The sequence below is a fragment of the Lycium barbarum genome, chromosome 5 (genome assembly GCF_019175385.1).
Source record: "Lycium barbarum isolate Lr01 chromosome 5, ASM1917538v2, whole genome shotgun sequence".
NCBI lineage: Eukaryota > Viridiplantae > Streptophyta > Magnoliopsida > Solanales > Solanaceae > Lycium > Lycium barbarum.
Genome location: NC_083341.1, coordinates 134,005,567 through 134,028,172, shown reverse-complemented (window position 1 = coordinate 134,028,172; position 22,606 = coordinate 134,005,567). Strand labels below are relative to the sequence as shown.

The 22,606-nt window shown below is 32.6% G+C and overlaps 1 protein-coding gene and 1 long non-coding RNA gene across 3 annotated transcripts; one reads left to right on the top strand and one right to left on the bottom strand.

Annotated features, from left to right (window-relative positions):
- Positions 1-6: 6 nt before the first annotated feature.
- Positions 7-3,025, top strand: LOC132641670 (serine/threonine-protein kinase PCRK1-like). 2 transcript variants are annotated; one of them, XM_060358725.1, is made up of 5 exons: positions 7-237; positions 865-1,223; positions 1,337-1,597; positions 1,687-1,809; positions 2,234-3,025. In XM_060358725.1, the coding sequence occupies exons 2-5, from the start codon at positions 885-887 to the stop codon at positions 2,759-2,761; spliced, it is 1,251 nt and encodes a 416-aa protein (XP_060214708.1). In that variant the 5' UTR covers positions 7-237; positions 865-884; the 3' UTR covers positions 2,762-3,025. The 2 variants fall into 2 exon arrangements, with proteins under 2 accessions (XP_060214708.1, XP_060214709.1); XM_060358726.1 differs by having other exon boundaries at positions 849-1,223.
- Positions 3,026-6,232: 3,207 nt separating this feature from the next.
- Positions 6,233-10,634, bottom strand: LOC132641668 (uncharacterized). Its single transcript, XR_009582923.1, has 2 exons — positions 8,073-10,634; positions 6,233-6,534 (listed from the first exon to the last, which is right to left on the bottom strand). It is a non-coding gene; the product is annotated as an uncharacterized LOC132641668 (long non-coding RNA).
- Positions 10,635-22,606: the final 11,972 nt, after the last annotated feature.

Genomic DNA, 22,606 nt, shown 5'->3' with positions numbered 1-22,606 from the left:
ATTCTCTTTTTTATTTTTTATTTTCATTTTATTTAATTCTTTCTTTCTCTTTTATTCGGTGAGCTGAAATCCAGCTGCCAAGCATTGACTTCCTTAGATCATGGGATGCTCGTTGCCGCTTGTATTCTTGATTTCCTTAAGAAAAGTTCTTCTTTAAAATTAGTTCATCATTAAGCCTTTTCTGAAGTTTAGCTCAACTCTCATTGTTAGCCTAATCATTCTCCATTGTCCCTGAAGGTAAATATACCTCTTCTTCTATTTTCTTTTTCATATTTTTCTTGATCATCAACTATTTCAAAGGTGATCGTCGAAATTGCTACTCTACCTTTTTTCTTCTAATTCTTTGTTTCTCCTTTATGTTTCCCTTTTTAATCCATTAAATTATGGTTAGTATATTTAAAATGTGATATTTCTACCCTGCTACCCTGTTCTTTGAATTAAAGCTTTCTTTATTGGGTTTATGGGATATGGAAAATTCATGTAGCTTCCTCTATATTATTTTTTTTTTTAAAAAAAATAAAAAAAAATCTGCACTCCGTGTCTTTTATGATTTCCAGGCTAGTGAAATTTTCGAAGGTGTTGGTACTTGAAAATTGAGAGATATTTTCTTCTATATAGCACTCCGTATTCAATCTGTATTGGTGTTATTTGGTTTCCAAGGCTAACTAAAAGAAGGAACAAACTTTTAGTGTCTTTGAAGCTAATCAGCACAATGATAATGAAGTAAAGTAGTTTTTTTTTAGGGAACTTCAAAAGCTAATTAATTACTCATTTCTGAGGATGCTAGTCGATTTGAATTTTTGCAAAGAAAGAATTGCATATGATATATATATTCTTTGGTTGGGTAGTGACATATGTATGCAGGTTCGTATTGTTGAAGGGCTATGAAGTGTTTCCAGTTCTCAAAGAATGACGATGAGAACAAGACTACAAAGTCCACATCAGGGCAGTCTTGTGCCTCTGTTTCAACAGATGCTGAGCTGAAAGGATCCACTACTTCTGTGTCATCAGACATTAGCATGGAGTCCATATCGTTTTCATGCTTGTCACATAAAAAGCCCTGCAACCTTAGAGTCTTCACAGTTGAAGAGTTGAAGACCGCCACCAAGAATTTTAGCCGATCCCTCATGATTGGAGAAGGCGGTTTTGGAGGTGTATACAGGGGCGTTTTAAGGGACAGGACTGATATCGCTGTTAAACAACTCAGCCAGAGAGGATTACAGGCTAGTTTCATTTTTAGTGATAAAACAATAATCACTTGATCATTGCAAAATATTATATGATTTTGAAGTCAATTAGATGGTTTTTATGAAATTGAGTTTGGCTTGTGATTTAGGGGCATAAGGAATGGGTGACTGAAGTGAACGTCCTGGGTGTCGTTGAGCATCCAAATCTTGTAAAACTCATGGGCTATTGTGCACAGGATGACGAGAGAGGAATACAGCGTCTGTTGGTATATGAGTTCTTGCCCAACAGAAGTGTGCAGGATCATTTAATGAGTCGTTTTATTTCACCTTTGCCGTGGGAAACAAGATTAAATATCACCCGTGATGCTGCTCGAGGCTTGGCTTACCTTCACGAGGGAATGGAGTTTCAGGTGATTCACTTTTCCCTCTTTACACTTTTCCACCTCAAAATGATACATTCGTCTTATCTTCATTTTTATATGCATGTTGTTTGGTGCAGATTATCTTTAGAGATTTCAAATCATCTAACATTCTCTTGGATGAGAAATGGAATGCAAAGCTTTCCGATTTTGGCTTGGCCAGATTAGGCCCTTCTGACGGATTAAGCTATGTCTCAACAGCGGTAAGAGCTCCATTTAATTAATCATCTTTACATGTGTTCAAAGTACTTAGATGAGTTAAGATAGTACACATTTATGCGTTTGACAGTGTACTACTGTTCCACACCCTCCGCCCCGCTTGAAGCCACATGTTTGATGGTCTATCTCACAAATATTTAGAGTGATATTTCTACCTCAGTATATCAAAATTAGAAAGTATTTATTGCTACTTGTAAAGCACTATGAAAATACTAGTATTAAACAATCAAACTTTAGTTGCTTAAACTAATTATATTTAAAGTAATTTAATTTAGGACATGGAATATCTCAAAATATGTCAAAGATGTTGGATTTTGTTTTTAAAGCGCCATCACTATGTGAAATATCCTATTTTGTAAAACATAATTAATCAAATAACTTGGTGATGAATGTGCTTGATTTCATTAGGTGGTGGGAACTGTCGGATATGCTGCTCCAGAATATATACAGACTGGGCGCCTAACATCCAAGAGTGATGTATGGAGCTATGGAGTGTTTCTATATGAACTCATTACTGGCAGGCGTCCCTTGGACAGAAATAAACCAAAAAACGAGCAGAAACTTCTGGAATGGGTGAGACCGCATCTTTCAGACCTGAAGAAGTTTGAACTAATTTTGGATCCTCGACTAGATGGGAACTATTCCCTTAAATCTGCTCAGAAGTTAGCTGCCATAGCTAATAGGTGTCTAGCTAAACACCCGAGAAATCGTCCTAAAATGAGTGAGGTCTTGGAGATGGTGAATCGGGTCGTGGAGGCAACTGAAGCAAAAAGTCCAGCGATCCCTATAGAGGAAAGTTCAGCCCATAACATCGAGGATGAGAAGTTCAGAGTAAGGTGTCTAAATGCAAGCAGAAGGTTGGTGGAACACATTCCTAGAGAAAACAAGTTACTGGTATGGAAATTGTGGAAGCCTAAGCTTGTCAGTTCCAATTAAGCGGCTGAAAAAAACTAAAGGAGGATGAGTGGATCTGCCTTCCTCGTCAATGAAGCACTGCTACTTCTGGTTTTCTTGTGCAAATGACTCAAATTGTAAAAATGTCTTTATTTTGAACGTTTGACTAAAGCGGCCAAAGCTTCCAACTAGAGGGAAGATTGGTTTTATGGCTCATTACAATTGTTCTTTTAGGAAATCGGTAAACAAAACACGAGATATTTGTAGAAGTAATTTTTCTATTCAAATTATAACTAGTCATAAGGAGATCGTTTCCTCCCAACAATACGGAAAGTATGTCGAACATAGTAAATACCCAAACCGCAATGACCAAATATAAAGGAAAATTCACCTGTCATAGTTAACTCTAAGAGTTATTTATGGGTAATAACTACCTTTTAATTTAATTATTTCTCATAGCTATAATGAATTTTCTATTTACCCATCATAGTTATATCAAATACATAGAGTTATTCCACTGTACCATTCTTTTCCCTCAACCCTCTCTCTCTTCTCCCTCAACTCTCTCTTTTTTTCCCCTCTCTTCTCTCTCGACCAGCCACTGTCTAACTCCGTTGCCGCTATCAACCACTCCATCTCCCTCCTCCTTCTGGTTCTTCACCGTCATAGAACAGAGAGACAAACGGAGACAGCAAAAACAGAAGGAGAAAAAGCGAGTAGTAGCAGCAGAGAAATCGTCGCCGGTCATCTTCTCCGGAGGAGGTCTACCGGAGCCTAACCAAACAGCCGCCTCTCTCTCTCTTCCTTTCTCTCATCTCTACACATCACCACACTCCGTCATCTCCGCAAATCACCACCGTCGAATTAGGCCCATCACCACCCCCTACCAAACTACTACCCCCTTCACCGCGAATCACCCTTAAACACCGTCGCCACCCAGCGTCAGATCCATATCTGAAATTACGAAGTTGCGATCAATCCATTATCGAATTTAATACAATGTATCCTTTATATACCAAATCATGAATTTTCAGTGTATTTATATATAATGCATGAAATACAATGTATCCTTTAAGTGTGCATTCTTCATTTTCTTAATGTATATATTATTCAACAAGGTCGCATTTGTATAATCTCCGGTGGAGTTGTTGCAGATCTGTATGAATACAGTGTATCTAATTTTTTTTTATTGACTAAATACAATATATTTTTAAAAGGATTTGAATGCATTATTCATTTATTTGAGTGTAAATACATTCAAATACAGTCGAATATAATTTTTTTTTAGTGTAAATACATTCAAATACAGTTGAATACATTCAAAATAATTATTTTTCATTAATTAAAAGGATTTCTGAGTATAAATACAATCAAATACAGTGCCTTGCTGATCGGACCTCGAATACATTCAAATACAATCAAAACAAAAGGATATATAAATATATAAATGCACTAAAATACACAGCTTCGTCGTGTATTTAAATGCAATGGAATACAATCATTTTGAATACACATGTATTCACAGAAATTAAGGTTCCATGTATTCAAATACAGTCAAATACATGTGAAATCATATAAGATTGGATACAAGTGAACAGTGGATTCAAATACACTCAACACGCGAATTGCCTAAATGTAGCTCCAAACCGTAAATAAGTAAAAGGTAGTTACTATTCATTAAGAGCTCCTAAAATGTAGTTATTTGTATAAGTTACCCAAATATAAAATGATTAACACAAAATCTATCATTCTCATAGAAAAGGATGCAGCGGCTGCAGCCTGCAACTCGCAAGATGAAAATGATTGATGATGTGATCAATACTCTCTTTTCTTTAACAATGGTGCAAGATATAAACCTTTTAACATTAATCTCCTGCAATATATTCTCAATTATCAACACTGGAAGCAAAAACAAAACAATAATGTAATCCAAAATAAACCAGAAGGGTAGATCTATAAATAACTAAAAAAGTCTAGAATTTAACCAGGAACAATATAAAACCCAACAACTGCGGAGGCTGTGGTTTCAATATGATGGTCTACTTGCTAAACAAGTGATCACAATTTACGCTTATTTCGCTTCATGGCACCGGAATTACAATATTCAAGCATACAATGTCCCAAAGAGATGTATTTAGAATAAAAAGGGTAGCTCCACATCTCTCAACAACAAGTTGAAAACTGAAATCTCCATTCCCGTTAGTTTGTGAAAGCTCATGCCATGTCAATTACCTTATAAATGATCTCACTCTACAAAGATAGAGTCCAGCAATCTTTTACCTTCATCGGTCAGCTCTATGTTGATCCGCCATGCATGATAGGCTAGGGTGGATCTGAGGGGGGGGGGGGGGGAGGGTGTTCACCCGAACCTAGACAAAAAATTATGTTGTATATACACGACAAATTTTCTGATTTGTATATGTATATATTGATTTTAAATCTGTTGAACACAATGCTACAGTTTAGCTCAATGGTGTAGGGGGTTCAAAATTTGCATGAAGGTTAGAAGTTGTAAGAATAAAACACAGAGCGAGAACAAATTATGTACCTTTATAACGCAACAGACACCACCGAAAAAATTACCCCAAGTCAAACTTTGATTCACTAGCAAATGAAGTTTAATCCGCGAACTAGATGTCTTTTCTCTTCGTGTGTTTATGGGAGAAAAATAATCAGAGAAAACAAAATTTCTCTATTGAAGAAAAGAAGAAGATATCTCTCTGCAAAAAAGAGAAAATAGTTCTTTTTTCCAGTCTTAAAGAAAAGAACCATTTAATCCCTTTAAAAATTGATTTATGGAAGTTTTGTTTTTGAAATCAGTACCTTCCCATAACTTCTCAGTATTACCTCTCCTAACCGGGTCGGGTTAGTCCACGTGGGCGACCCACGACCCAATCCAATATTCAATGACCAAGAAGCGCTGTTGATAAGTTCATTCATAGCCAACTGGCGTAGAAGGTCAAGAAGGAATTGTGAGTCGATAGTCAGAGCAAGCTCAATCAAAAAAGGAAAAAATTGCATCCCTAACTGATAGTTAGCGAATAACTTCAGCTTTTAGTTTATTATTACACAAAGAAAGATGCGATTTACTGCACAGCTGCATGGCCTTGACATATTCAACAGATTCCGAGGTAATATTCAGCTCACATATGGCCTGGCCATACGTGCACTCATACACCTATTATGATGATTTTTAAATTATGAACTGTGAACAAATTTCAATGATGAGAACTCTTCAACAATATCTGCAATTTGAAGGATTATATTTATAGTTCTTTTTATCCAGTTAGGATTTTAAAAAAAAATTGTTGATTCTATACCTGATTATATGTAGCATTCAGATTCAATTAATCCTTCAATAGAAGACCTACTTAAACATTCTTATACGCCACTTCCATACTGAGAATTTTCCATCTCGATCAAACAAAAAATGATTAGGCATCGTATGTTAAGAAACTATTTAAGGAACTACTGAAAATTGTATTTAGTTTTAAACATAAACTGCAGAGAACCTCATAAAAAATTGTTATTTTATTTCAGAATAGGCGAGTAAAGCTATGCATGCACATGAGACCTGAAGTGTAACTTGTTATGATAAGCTCTCTAGTTTCATCATCATACAAATTAGACTAATCTATCAAGCTTTATCCAATTTATAGCGTTGAGTGCAGAGTCATTAGTGCTACTAATGAGAAGAAAAATCCCGTATTGTAATAAAGAGAAGGGACATAGTTCAAATGGAAGACCTGATATGACATATCATTTTCTCATACTTTTCACCAGAAACATCAGCACTCTAGATAACCTAACCTGGTCTTCAGCACAAAAGTTAACGTGTTAGAACCAACCCTGAAACTCTTGTTATCTCATAGACCAATATGTAAGCGAAAGTAACTAAAGATAGATTACTCAGGAAAACTATTCAGATATGCAACGTGGAATATGTTTCAGTAAGTCCCTCAATGGACTTTGTCACAACGTCTGCAGATCATTACAGTTCAGTATGTACAGGGAAAAAATATTAGCTTTTCAGAAGATAATATAAGAACTATATACCTATTGAGCTTGACAGAACCACAGAGCATTTAATTATGACAATAAAGATAACTGTACATACTGAAACAAAATTTCTTTCCCTCCTCAAGAGGAAAGAACTAAGAAAAAACAAAATCCAATAGAAGAGCAATACTTATCAGACTCCAGATTGTTGAATAGACACACGAACGGACAACTACATGGACAACGCCACAACACAGAGCAAAAAATTAAAATAAGGAAGATGAAACAAAACAAAGTATCAAAAGTATCAGTATTAGACAATCACAAACAAAAAGCTGGTGAATGGTGAAATTTTATAGCAACAAATAAAGCAGTCATGGACCTGCAACTGAGAAATCAAGACAAAAAGGAATTATTTCTCGCTTATCTTTGGTTTTGTAGGGGAGTAAAAAGCGGATATTTTTAATCTCTCTAAAACTGAGGTTGATGCTACATCAATAATGTAATGTTAATGAAGTAAATAAAATCATATATACCTCTCATAAGAAATCGAAAATCATGAAAGCCGGGACTAAATAAAACAACAAATAATGTTACTATAACTTTTGGGGACCAAAGCAGGTTTTTTTTAATAGTAAATTACAGTTCCCCCATCCATCCCGATTGAAGAATAGATAGCATTCAATTGATCAGACAGTATCAAGTAGGAGGATTTGAGGAAACACTGGGCTATAAACCACATATGAAAATACTAATGTTTCCTTCCAGAAATAGATGTGTTGAGATTTCCGCAGATCTTAAGATGGACATAAGTTTGATCATGGTTGAGTTTAGTTTAAGTTGGACTAAGTTATTTTGTGTTGAGATTTCCGCAGATCTTAAGATGGACATAAGTTTGATTATGGTTGAGTTTAGTTTAAGTTGGACTAAGTTATTTTTTCTTATGCTATTAAAGTCGTATGGAATTTTAATTCAGATTGGATACCCTATGTCAGAATCCTTTCTCTTTTCCTTTTCTTTGTTGACTGTTGAAGTTCATCTAAATGGTTAGAAGGCATGAATCTTTATACTGAGGGTTCAAAGTTCAAACAGTGTATTTGGCCTTTCCCTTTTCATCTTTAGTTTTGTGTCTTTTTGTGAGTGACAAAGCATTTGATGATCCCGTGTTTAAGCGAATCTCTTTACAATGTGGGACTTAATATCTGTAAGAGTTTTGAAATATTTCTGTGGCTTCTATACAGAATAAAAGGTACAATACCTCGTGACTGAAAATCGGCTATCAGAAGGTTTCATAAATATGGACAATGGAATTCGAGAAGGAAGAGGGAAAATACCCAAAGCCAGGAATACTTACTTGTTGCTCATGAACACGGCAAAGCTACCCGCTCGAGCAAACCCGCATCGATATTGAAAAATCTGAAAAATTAGGAGAGCTGTGGAAGAGCGAGTTGATTCCAGAAAGTAACGGATACGAAGGAGAAAGCTGAGATTATACGTATGACAATCTGCCCTCAAATTAGCAATATATTATTGAAATGCCATTGGTTGTCCCTTGCTTCACTCTTATTGAAATGCCATTGGTTGTCCCTTGCTTCACTCTTAGGACATCTAGTTCAGTTTAGTTGCTCTTCTAAAAATTAATTAGTAGGCACATATTCATATCTTATAATTTGAGAACTACGCTCTAGGGTGATTTTTTTGTTTTCTTGTTAACTGACCTTATCTGACCTCTTTTTATGCTTTCTATTGAGCCGAGGGTCTTTCGGAAATAGCCGTCCTACCTTGGTGGGAGTAAGGTCTGCGTACACTATACACTCTCCAGACCCCACGTTGTGGGATTTCACTGGGTTGTTGTTAACTGGTCATAACTGGAAACCATTTAATCAGTGAACTTCTCCGATGAAATAGAGATGAGTGATATAATCATATTGACAAAACGTATACTTCTAAAAGAAGTGCATTTTGAGCAATAGTATAGGAAAATAAAAATGCCGAGTTTCATTGTAATGACGCCTTCGCCAGAATCAAGTAAAAAGAAAATTGAAATCAAAAGCTTATAATTAAGTTTCTGAATTATTGTTTATCCCCAAGTTCTGTGAGGCAAATTTCAACTATGAGCAATACCTGAAAGCAAAATTTGTCGTATTTATTCTTTATTCTTTTGTAGATTGTAATGTGATGAACTTTGGGCAAAATTGAAAGAAAAGCATACCTGTAATTAGAACACCTAGCTGAGAAGATGAAGGGAATTGAAATAGTAGTTTGAAGAAAAATAATATCATGCAAGGACGCAAAATAATAGTAGACTGATTAAGGACGTAAAAGAGAAATAAACAAACAATTTTGATTAAGCAGAAAAATATTGACAACAACAATGAATTTAAGCCATAAAATTGGTAAATTTGAAGAGAACCGAAAGAAAATTAGGAAAAAAATTGAGATAAAAGCTGCCCTAAATTCGCAACACCCAGATGTGAAAGACGAAGAGAACTCAAAGACCCGTCCTCGAAAATCTAGAGATTACTTTACTTTACTTATTATTTTTCTACTAAAGCATGGGTTGGGCTCCCTTTTCGTGGTCCATTGTGGGCCCCTCATAAAAAAAAATATTTTGGCCTCATATTAAACAGCCCATAATTAAAAAAAAATTGTAAAAAAAATTATGGGCCCCATATATATTAAACAACAACTAATATTAAAAAAAATTGTGAGCCCCATATTAAACACCAAGCAGTATTAAAAAAAAAACTGGAACCCACCACATCCAAACTCACGGGAAAAAAAAGTGGACCCCATATTAACAAAATTAAACAATATTAAAAAAAAGTGAATCTCATATTAAAAAAACAAACAATATTAAAAAAAATATGGGTCCCATATTAAACACCATGCGTATTCATAGCAAACACTGATATAGTAAAATTTTAAATACGGAGCACAAACTACAATGTTATATTAATCGTGTTTTGAACATAGTTTCCCATATTGACAAAATCAAGCAATATATATATAAATAATAAAAAAAAAGTGAATCCCATATTAAAAAAATAAACAGTGTATAAAAAAAAGTGCAGACTTTGTATTCTTAGCAAACACTAATATAATAAATTTTTAGCTACGGAGCACAAATTACAATGTTATATCAACCATGTTTTGAACATAGTATATATATATATATATGCATAAAAATAGTGCAAACTAATAATGTCCAAAAGGGCGGGCTCCAGCACAAAATTACAATGTTATAAATGTGAGCCTCATATTAAACATCATGCGTATTCATAGCAAACACTGATATAGTAAAGTTTTAAATACGGAGCACAAACTACAATGTTATATTAATCGTGTTTTGAACATAGTTTCCCATATTGACAAAATCAAGCAATATATATATAAAAAAAAAAGTGAATCCCATATTAAAAAAATAAACAGTATAAAAAAAAAGTGCAGACTTTGTATTCTTAGCAAACACTAATATAATAAAGTTTTAGCTACGGAGCACAAATTACAATGTTATATCAACCATTTTTTGAACATAGTATGTATATATATATATATATATATATATATGCATAAAAATAGTGCAAACTAATAATGTCCAAAAGGGCGGGCTCCATACTAAACAACACCAGGGGATATAAAAAATAAAAAAAACTATATAAAGCATGGGTTTAGACCTATGCTTCATCGTCCGTTGTCCCTTAAAAAAAGGATGGGCCCCATACTAAATAACACCGAGCAATAAAAAAAAGTGGAACTCACCACATCCAAACTCACGGGAACAAAAAAGTGGACCCTATATTAACATAACCAAGCAATATTAGAAAAAAAAAGTGAATCCATATTAATAAAACAAACAATGTTAATAAACAAATGCTTAGAAAATCAAGCAATTAAATCAATAATGATGGACTCATTGCCACATGCGTATCAACTCATTAGTGGGAGCAAATAAAATTATTGTACAACAACATACTTAAAATACTCATATATTAAAATAAGATAGAATTTAATTACTTTTACATTTTTTCCTTACTCTAATAAATGTGAAAAAATTGTGGGCCCCATATTAAACACCATCCAGTATTAAAAAAAGAAAAAAAAAATGGAATCCACCACATCCATACTCACGGGAAAAAAAAAGTGAACCCCATATTCACAAAATCAAGCAATATTAAAAAAAAGTGAATCCCATATTAAAAAAAAATAAATAATGTTAAAAAAAATTATGGGCCCCATATTAAACACCGTGCGTATTCGTAGCAAACACTCGTATAATAAAGTTTTAAATACGGAGCACAAACTACAATGTTGTATTAATCGTGTTTTGAACATAGTATCTCATATTGACAAAATCAAGCAATATATATATATATATATATAAAAAATGAATCCCATATTAAAAAAATAAACAATGTAAAACAAAAGTGCAAACTTTGTATTCTTAGCAAACACTAATTTAATAAAGTTTTGAATATATAGTGTGTGTGTGTATATATATATATATATTATATGCATAAAAATAGTACAAACTAATAATGTCCAAATGGGTGGGCCCCATACTAAACAACACCAAACAATATAAAAAATAAAAAATAAAAAAAGAAGTAACCATATAAAGCATGGGTTTAGACCTATGCTTCATCGTCCGTTGTCTAAAAAAAAAGGTGAGTCCCATACTAAATAGCACCAAGCAATAAAAAAAAGGAAGAAAAAAAAGTAGAACTCGCCACATCCAAACTCATGGGGAAAAAAAGGTGGACCCCATATTAACAGAATCAAGCAATATTAAAAAAAAAGTTAATCCCATATTAATAAAACAAACAATGTTAATAAACAAATGCTTAGAAAATCAAACAATTAAATCAATAATGATAGACTCATTGCCACATGCGTATCAACCCATTAGTGGGAGCAAATGAAATTATTATACAGTAACATACTTAAAATACTTATATATTAAAATAAGATAGAATTTAATTACTTTTTTAATTTTTCCTTACTCTAATAAATGTGAAATTAATTGTGGGCCCCATATTAAACACAATGCGTATTCGTAGCAAACACTAATATAATAAAGTTTTAATACGGAGCACAAACTACAATGCTATATTAATCGTGTTTTGAACATAGTATCCCATATTGACAAAATCAAGTAATATAAAAAAATTAAAAAAAGTTAATCCTCTATTAAAAAAATAAACAATGTCAAAAACAAAGTGCAGACTTTGTATTCTTAGCAAACACTAATATAATAAAGTTTTAGATACGGAGCACAAATTACAATGTTATATCAATGGCGTTTTGAACATAGTATATATATATATTTTATGCATAAAAATAGTGCAAACTAAAAATGTCCAAAGGGTGGGCCCCATACTAAATGACACCAAGCAATATAAAACATAAAAATAAAAAAAGAAGAAACTATATAAGCATGGGTTTAGACCCATGCTTCATCGTCCGTTGTCCCTTAAAAAAAAAGAATGGGCCCCATACTAAATAACACCAAGCAATAAAAAAAGGGTAAACTACACATATACATGTTAAGGAGAAATATTTACGAAACGTAACAATAGTTTTTCTTATTTACAAAACATAACGATATATTACGAAATATGACGGATTTTCATATATTTTTCGTTTTTTTATTTTTTTTCCAGCAAATATATATATATTTTAAAAAATAATTTTTTTATATATTTTTTTAAATATTAATTTTTTTTTTGCTCAAAGGCTTAAAAAATTACCTCAAATTTCTGTGTATGAAAGTTGTATGAAAAATGTATGAAATGTGTATGTGTGAGCGAAATTTTTAATATAATTTTCATATACAAAATTTTGAGCGAAAACTTTAATCCTTGAATATTGTATGAAAATTGTTACAATGTTGTTGTAGTTGTATTAATTTTCCAAAAACCTAATATGAACTTTATATACAAAAAATGTGAATGAAATTCTAAGTCTTGAGGGAGATATACAAATTTCATACCATTCTCATGCTTAAAATTTTGAGCGTAATGTTTAAGCCTTGATCAAGATATACACATTTCATACGTTCTTCATACATAAAATTTGAGCAACTTTTTAAGCCTTGAGCAAGATATACACATTTCATACACAAAAATTTGAGCGATTATTTTAAGTCTTGAATGTTGTATCAAAGTTGTATACAATGTTGTTGTAGTTGTATTAATTTTACAGAAATCTAACATGAACTTTATACATGAAAATGTGATCGAAATTTTAAGACATGAGCAAGATACAAATTTCGTATTGTTTTCATACACACAATTTTGAGCGGATTTTTTAAGCCTTGAACGAGATATACACATTTCATACATTTTTCATACCGTTTTCATAAACTAAATTTTGAGCAAACTTTTTAAGTCTTGAGCGAGATATACACATTTCATACAACTTTCATACATAAGTTTTTGAGCGAAAAAAAATATTAATTTTTTAAAAAAAATAAATAAAAATTAATTTTTAAAAAAAAAAAAAAATATTTTTTTAAAAAATGATTTTTTTTTTAAAAAATGATTTTTTTTTTTAAAATAAAAAATATATATTTTAAAAAAATATAAAACATGTTTTGTATAGGATTTGTAATGTTATGTTTTGTAAGTATAAAACTATCGTCACGTTTCGTAAATTTTTCTCCTTAAGATGTATATATACGTAGTTGAGTGGAACTCACCACATTCAAACTCACGAGAAAAAAAAGTGGACCCCATATTAACAGAATCAAGCAATATTAAAAAAAATGTGAATCCTATATTAATAAAACAAACAATGTTAAAAAACAAATCGTAAAAAAAAATATCAAATGGAGATCAAATAATGAATAAGGTAAATTAGTCAAATTATAATTCTAATCGACGTTTTCTTAAAAAACCATCCAAAAGACAACATGACAAGTAAAATGAGCTAAACCGAGAATATTTACCAAAATTAAAAAATAGCATTTTTTCGTTTAAATAGAAAATCTATTTAGAAAATCAGTTTCTACTTTGTTTCGTTTTAAACATGTAAAATTAATTTAATAATTTGAATTAGAATTATCTAAATCAAAATTTGATACAAAATAATAAGTATTTTACATCTTTAAATTAATCGAATTAAAATTGAAAGTATCAACTGATGCTTAAATATTGCTATTATTTTATCTCAAAGAGAGGAAAATAGTTTCCTTTTAAACAAGTCTTCTCTTTTAAAAAGTATTAATAAATTTTCATAGCAAACACAAATAAAATAAAGTTCTAGATACGGAGCACAAACTACAATGTTATATTAATCGTATTTTGAACATAATATATATATTATCATTATCTAAACACAACTACATATACATAGATACACTATAATCTGAAGTGTTGGACCCGTGCGCAGCACGGGCATAGGCCATCTAGTACTATATAGAAAGGTGGGTTGAACACCTTTTTCGTCGTACGTTTGTGGGCTCAAAAAAAAAAAAGTTGTGAGCCCATATATTTTAAACAACTATTAATATTTAAAAATAATTATTAATATTTTTTTTAAAAAAATTGTGGCCCACATATTTTAAATAACTACTTATATTTTTTTTTTAAATTATGGGCCCCATATTAAACACCAACACGTAATAAAAAAAGAGAAGAAAAAAAAGTGGAACCCACCATATCCAAACTCACAGGATAAAAAAAGGTGGATCCCATATTAACAAAATCAAGCAATATTAAAAAAAAAAAAGTGAATCCCATATTAAAAAAATAATGTTAAAAAAAATGCTTAGAAAATCAAACAATTAAATCAATAATGATGGATTCATTGCCATATGCGTATCAACCCATTAGAGGGAACAAATGAAATTATTGTACACAACATACTTAAAATACAAAAATGCTTAGAAAATCAAACAATTAAATCAATAATAATGAATTTATTGCCACATGCGTATCAACCCATTAGTAGGAGCAAATGAAATTATTGTACAGCAACATACTTAAAATACTTATATATATATATATCCGTTTTCCAATTTTTGAAAAAAAATATTGTGGGCCCATATAGCCTGATGGATTCATTGCCACATGCGTATCAACCCATTAGAGGGAGCAAATGGAATTATTGTACAACAACATACTTAAAATACAAAAGTGCTTAGAAAATCAAACAATTGAATCAATAATGATGGATTTATTGCCACATGCGTATCAACACATTAGTGGGAGCAAATGAAATTATTGTACAACAACATACACCAACCAATATTAAAAAATTAAAAAAAACACCAACCAATTAAGCATTTCAAAAAAAGTGTGGTCCCATATTAAACACCAAACAATATTAAAAAAAAAAAAAACACCAACCAATATTTAAAAAAAAGAAGAAGTAAACAAAGTGGAACCCACCATCTCTAAACTCACGGAAAAAAATAAGGTGGACTCCATATTAAACAAAACCAAGCAATATAAAAAAAAAAGTGAATCTCATATTAAAAAAACAAACAATGTCAAAAAAAAAAAAGTGTAGACTTTGTGTTCGTAGCAAACACTAATATAATAAAGTTTTAGATACGGAGCACAAACTACAATGATATATTAATTGTGTTTTGAACATAGTATCCCATATTGACAAAATCAAGCAATATAAAAAAAAAAAAAGTGAATCCCATACTAAAAAACAAACAATGTCAAAAAAAAGTGAAGAATTTGTATTCATAGCAAACACTAATATAATAAAGTTTTAGATACGGAGCACAAACTATAGTGTTATATTAATCGTGTTTTGAATATATATGCATAAAAATAGTACAAACTAATAATGTCCAAAAGGGTGGGCCCCATACTAAACAACACCAAGCAATGTAATTTTTTTTAAAAAAAAAACTATATAAAGCATGGGTCTCAACCCATGCTTCGTCGTCGTCCCTTAAAAAAAAAAGGGGGGGGGGGGGGGGGGACCATACTAAATAACATCGAGCAATAAAAAAAGGAAGAAAAAATGGAACTCATCATCTCCAAACTCATTGGAAAAAAAAGTGGACCCCATATTATCAAAATTAAACAATATAAAAAAAAATGAACCCCATATTACAAAAAATATAATGTTAAAAAAAAGTGCTGACTTTATATTCGTAGCAAACACTAATATAATAAAGTTTTAGATACGGAGCACAAACTACAATGTTATAGTAGTCGTGTTTTGAACATAGTATATGTATATATATTATATGCATAAAAATAGTACAAACTAATAATGTCCAAAAAAAAGTGCACCCCATACTAAACGAATCAAGTAATATATAAAAAAAAAGTGGATCCCACCATCTCCAAACTCATGGTAAAAAAAAAGTGGATCCCATATTAACAAAATCAAGTAATATATATATATATATATATATATATATATATATATATATATATATATATAAAAAGCGAGCCCCATATTAAAAAAAAAATAATGTAAAAAAAAAGTGCAGATTTTGTATTCGTAGTAAACATTAATATAATAAACTTTTAGATATGGAGTACAAACTATAATGTTATATTAATCATGTTTTGAACATATATATGCATAAAAGTAGTGCAAATTAATAATGTACAAAAAAAAGTGCACCCCCTATTAAAAAATCAAACAATATTCATGTAATTTCCAATGTATCTTATTAAGTCAATAATGATGAATTCATTATCACGTGCGTGTCAATCCATGAAATTGCTTTTCTTCAAAAGGTTAAGTAGTCAAACCATACAATTTTTTTTTATATTAGCCTGAGATCTAATCTAGATATTAAACTGTTGTATTTACTATTCCACCATGTCATTTATTTGTTATGTTTACTAAAATAAATATACTTAAAATATTTATATTTTAAAATAAGATAGAATTTAATTACTTTTTATGAATATTCTTACTCTAATAAATGTGAAAAGAAATTAATGTCGTAAAAAACATATTTCAAATGCAGATCAAATAATGAATAAGGTAAATTAGTCAAATTATAATTCTAATCGACGTTTTCTTAAAAAACATTCAAAAGACAACATGACATGTAAAATGAGCTAAACCGAGAATATTTACTAAAAATTTAAAAAATAGTATTTCTTCGTTTAAATAAAAAATCAATTTCTACTTTGTTTTGTTTTAAACATGTAAAATTAATTTAATAATTTGAATTAGAATTGTTCAAATCAAAATTTGATTAAAAATAATAAGTATTTTACACCTTTAAATTAATCGAATTAAAATTGAAAGTATCAACTGATGCTTAAATATTGCTATTGTTTTATCTCAAAGAGAAGAAAATAGTTTCCTTTTAAACAAGTCTTCTCTTTTAAAAAATATTAATAAATTTGCCGATTTTGTGTTCATAACAAACATTAATATAATAAAATTTTAGATACGGAGCACAAACTACAATGTTATATTAATCGTGTTTTGAACATTATATATATATATATATATATTATCACTATTCATATATAACTAAATACACATAAATGCACTATAATCTAAAGTATTGGGCCCGTGCGTAGCACGGGCATAGACCGTCTAGTAATAAATATATAAGTAGAGAAACTCTATCGAATTTTAATAAAAAATGATTAGGCTTGTCGATAGACCTAGCCTCACTTGGCGTTAATCATGACCCAAAATGGGTTGTGACACATAACTAAAGAATTCATTTGAAACGTACCAAATAATTATCTTATAACATGAGAATACCTACTTTTACAACAAAATTGTTTACAATTTCCTTTTATAGGCCGGCTTATATTACAACAACATACTCAGTGGAATTCTACAATGTGGGGTCTGAGGAGGGTAATGTGTACGCAGATCTTACCCCTTTAAAAAAGATAGTAGCTATCACAGATAAATAAAATAATCGAAGTACAAGAAACAACATATAGTAGTAGGCTGACATATATTATATTCAATAAATTTTTGGGGAAAGAACGTCGCTGCCGCTGAAAATATGTAACGACCAGCTTGATTGATATGCGTGCGTTGACCATTCGACCCTTGCTAGTACTTTCCCGAGGTTAGGAATGAGCGGACCTAAATAACTTAGGGTGTGTCTTATATTGTGTTTTGTGACTTATAAGTGACTATGTGATGTATTTTTAACTTGGTTAGTTGTTGGCTTGTGTTCATAGGGCCTTAGAATGATTTTGAGAGACTAAGTATAAAAATGTGAAAAAATTCATGCTCACTGCCTAAAATCCACCGTTGCAGCGGAAGAATTTACGCTGCCACGGTACCGCTGCAGCGAATGAGCCCGTTGCAACGAGGCCGGTGCAGGTCTTCATTAAGTTAGAAACCCGGTTTAAATACCTTATTTCGACCCCACTCCTCACATAATCCCAAAAACAGTTCCCAAGAGCATAGAGGTGACTTTTTTAAGGCTAGGACACTATTCTCCATCAAAGGTAAATCTTAATCACTAACTTTCTTCGCGTGATGTTCTTATTCGATTCTTGTTTAAAGCAAAGGACTTTTAGTGGGAATTGAAGGGTGGAACACAATTACTAAGGAAACCCTAGAATATTAATGGGTATTATTTATTGTTGTTCAATTATCTAAGAGTAGAGAATATCGCTTCGTAGCATGGGAACTTGATATTCAATGATGGAAATTGATTGTGGCGACCTAAGGTTCCAATAAAAATGGGAACTTTGGGTAAAAACAGATTTGTAGGGTTGAAATGATTAAAGAACCCATTAATTGATTCAGTATGATGCTTGAGACTAGCATTAGAATGATTATGACCCTAAGGATAATTAACCCATTTGATTAAGGGTATAATTGGTGGGGTTGTGATACCCAATCTGTTATTATTAAGTTCATGATCCTTTACTTACTGAGAATTATAATTCTAGACTTTGAACATTCCAAAGCTTTGAGGAAAGGAAAAGTTATTTCGGAGTGATTTGTAACACCCCGTACTTTTAATGAAAGTTTTGACCACGATCCTAGACTTAGAACATCAGATAAAGAATGTGGGAATTGAAATTTTTCCGTTAAGTTGTGATATGGTGGTTTACGCCCATGAACAGTGGTCGTATTTCAATTTACGACCATGAACAGTGCCCGTAAACTGAAACCAACAATTTCTGAACATTCTGGAATTTGACATTTTGAGGTCATATGGTTAAATACGGACTGTATTTCACTTTACGGCCCGTATTTCAAAACGTGTTTGGAATTTGGGAAAACTTCCTTGATGAAAGTTGTAGAGCATTGAAATACCTTTCCAACGGTATCTTACGGGGGGTCAAACGGACATCTGTGCAAAGAGTTATGACCATTTTACTGAAGAGAGGCAGTGCAGTCCATATGGCAGAATACGGACCGTATTGCAGTTTACGGCCCGTAAACTTGAAATACGGCCAGCACAGTGCTGGACGTAAACTGCATTTTCCAAAACATTATATGTTCGTTTATATCAGTTCAAGTCATTATTTTTCATTCCCTCAAACCCTAGAACGACCTCCTACTCTCCTCCAACATCAAGAACACCAAGGTAAGTCCATTCCAATTATTCCAACTCAATTCTAACATATATCCTTGTAATCTAAACAAGAAATAATCATTCCTAATCTAGGGTTTTCAAGAAAACCCATCTCAAGATTCAAGAATCAAGATTTAGGAAGTCTTCTTCAAAATCCAAGTCTTTAATTCAAGTTTTGGAACAACTAAGGTATGTAGAACTTCCATCCACATGAGGGAATCTCTATGTTCTTCCCCATGCTTCGTTTCCTTGATATCCATGAAGTTCAAATCTCAGGGCACTAAATCCAACATATTGGTAGCCCGTATTTAAGTATTTATGTACATGAATTTTGTATCTATATTCGTTGTTGTATTCCTAATCTTCCATTACGGTTATTAGGAACCCTAGCTTAATCCATGAATCATGAATTCTTCCTCATGGGTTCTCAATATGATTACATGAAACTTCATGATTTTATCTAGCAAGTTACAAGCATGTTTTCAAGTCAATTATATATATGATTTCGAAATATTCTTATTACTCATGAATCAAGAACATGTTTGCAAGACTATGACAAGTTATCTTATGAAACTATTTTATAAGTTATTTCATGAAACCATGTTTACAAGATTATTGCATGAAACCATGTTTACAAGTTATTTCGTGAAATCATGATTTCAAGACAAGTACAAGTTAATTCATGAAAGTCATGGGCTTCTTAGCCAACTACGTTATTCTCATGTTCGGGAGTTGTATTAATACCGAGAAGGCTCAAGATAGCCTGAAACTACGTATGCCAACGTAGGATAAGGATCGCTCCGCCCAGATAGGACGATTCCTTCATATTTTCCCCATTGAGGGATTTGGATCCATTTATGTCAGATTCATGTCTCGTGCCCCGGCAAGGTACGAGATAGCTTAGCTGATCGGGCAGAGATCAGACTCCACGTTTCTCCCCGTGGTGGTTCATGTCGGTATTACAGTTCATGTCATGTTCATGTCTCGTGCCCCGACAAGGTACGAGATGGCTTAGCTGATCGGGCGGAGATCAGACTCCACGTTTCTCCCCGTGGTGGTTCATGTCATTACTACAGATCATTACAGATTATTACAGATTATCTCATGTTTACAGTACTCATGTTTATGTTCAGTTCCAGTACTCAGTTTCAGTTTCAATTTCATGCTTATGTACTCATGCTCATGTTCATGTCCAGGTTTTCAGTTTCAGTTCTTATCATGTTATTCATGTCCTATGTTATTTCTTTCAGTTGCTTTATATACCAGTACATTCAATGTGCTGACGTCCCCTTTTTATTTTCTCGGGGGCCTGTATTTCACGATGCAGGTACGGATTTACAGGACGACGCTTCTGATCATTAGGATTTGCTCGTACCAGCTTATTGGTGAGCCCCATCTCATTCGGGGTTTAATCATTGTACTTCCCTATTTAGTTTTGCATATAAAGGTATGCTGGGGGCCTTGTCCCAGTAATTATGATTTCCAGTCAGACTCATAATAGAGGTTTCATAGACTAGACAAGTCAGTTATGCCATGTCAGACATTTGGAGTCGTATAGCCATTTTGGCTCACTCATGTTTAAACAAGTACTTATTTAAGTATTATGACTCATTATGTTTTATAGAGGCTCATCATGCATTCATGTTATATTCCGCTTATGTTATGCATCATGATGATTCAGTAAGTCATGTGGTTCGCTCGGTCACATGTAGTCAGGCACCGAGTGCCGTGTTACGTCCAGGCCATGGTTCGTGGTGTGACATGATTGCATTGTTCCAGTTTGGCTTCGAGGTAGGTTACGGTTTACTTGAGTTAGACTTTGCTTAGTTGATTGTATATGTCGTAGAATATATGGGAGAAATCAGGTTTAGGACTTCGGACATGGAGTTTGGGTGATTGTTATTAATTGTATGATTAAATTTTGTGATATATTTCTCCATTGTTGAGGTTGATAAACATGAATTGTATTCTTGAGAAAATTGCAAGGAAGGTGTTCGTATATACCCTTCAGAGACTGATTGAGATAGCTTCACATTACATTGTCATTGAGCTGATTATTTGCGGGTCTTATGTAACACCCCGTATCTTGGAACTAAGGTTAGACTCATATCATTAGAGTTTTAGTGGAAAAACTGAAGATTTGAACGTTTTGCGAAAATGGTTGATAGGCCTACTTCGGGCAGTGATAACTCCTTAATTAGTTGGGAATTTGGGAAAGTACCCTTAATGAAAGTTGTAGTATGTAGAAATACCTTTATAACGATATAAGGACCAAGCCAATCAGAGATCGGAGCAAGGAGATATGATCATCTCAATATGGCTAATAGTAGGGCACTTAAAATTCGATAGAATCGGCTAAATTTTCGATACGTCTGTCTTCCAGTCCAATTTGGTGCAAATCCATTGGGAATTTGAGGAAACTTAAAACATTAAAGTTGTAACCCTTTGAAATATATTTCCAACGGTATATTATGGAGCCCAAACAGAGCTCTGTACAAGAAGTTATGTCCATTTTACCGAACACTGTGCAGAACCGACACCCGTCGCTCTTCCAGGCGCGTGGGGGTGCGTGCGATGTCCCCGCATCGCGGAATGATCGCGCAAGTCTGAGTATTGAGCTGCAGAACATTGAGCGATGGTCCCGCATGGCGGACCCATCGCGAATAGGGTCAGATTCGGGTCAAAAATTTGGGTTACGCGTTTTTAGTTATATCTAAGGTTTGGGGTTTATTTCCGCAGCACCCCATTCACGAAAAATTACCCTAAAGTCAATAAGAACAAGTCCCAAGCCTCAAGTACCATACAAGGTAAGTGTTATCATGATTCTAGGTTGAATTCAAGTCCCTAATCTCTTTCTAACTTGAGTAAACCCTTCTAATCAATAGATTTGTGAGTGGAACATTATTGTTGGGCGTGGAAACCCTAGAACTTGAATTCAAGAGGATTGAACGTCAAAAAGGTAATGTTTCTACACTCTAATCATTCATAATAGTGAATTGATGAGTTCTTGGGAGAATAGTAAATGGGTTTAGTAAAGAGAATTACACGAACTATAGTAGGGTTTTGAATTGTTGACTTGAGATTGTTATAATAATATGGGTGATGGAGAATTATGTTAATTAGATCTAATTGAGCTTGTAGAATCACCTAGAAGTAATAGACTGGGAATTGGGTGAAGAAACACCATTAATGGAGATTGTGGAGCTTTATGCCCACTAAGTGTTTGATAAAATGCTTAGATGACCAAAGCATGAATATTATTGCTAATATAGAATCCCTTTGACTTGTATTGATATAGATCAAAGTTGAAAGGGTTGACGAACATTGTATTACGCTCAAAGGCTGGAATTAAGGTATGTGAGGCTAACTATCTACGTTAGGGAATGTTC

Coding starts and splice junctions, on each gene's coding strand:
- LOC132641670 (XM_060358725.1), top strand. CDS start 885: ATGAAGTGTTTCCAGTTCTCAAAGAATGACGATGAGAACAAGACTACA. Junction 1,598..1,686: donor ACGAGGGAATGGAGTTTCAG/GTGATTCACTTT, acceptor TGTTTGGTGCAG/ATTATCTTTAGAGATTTCAA. Junction 1,810..2,233: donor TAAGCTATGTCTCAACAGCG/GTAAGAGCTCCA, acceptor TGATTTCATTAG/GTGGTGGGAACTGTCGGATA.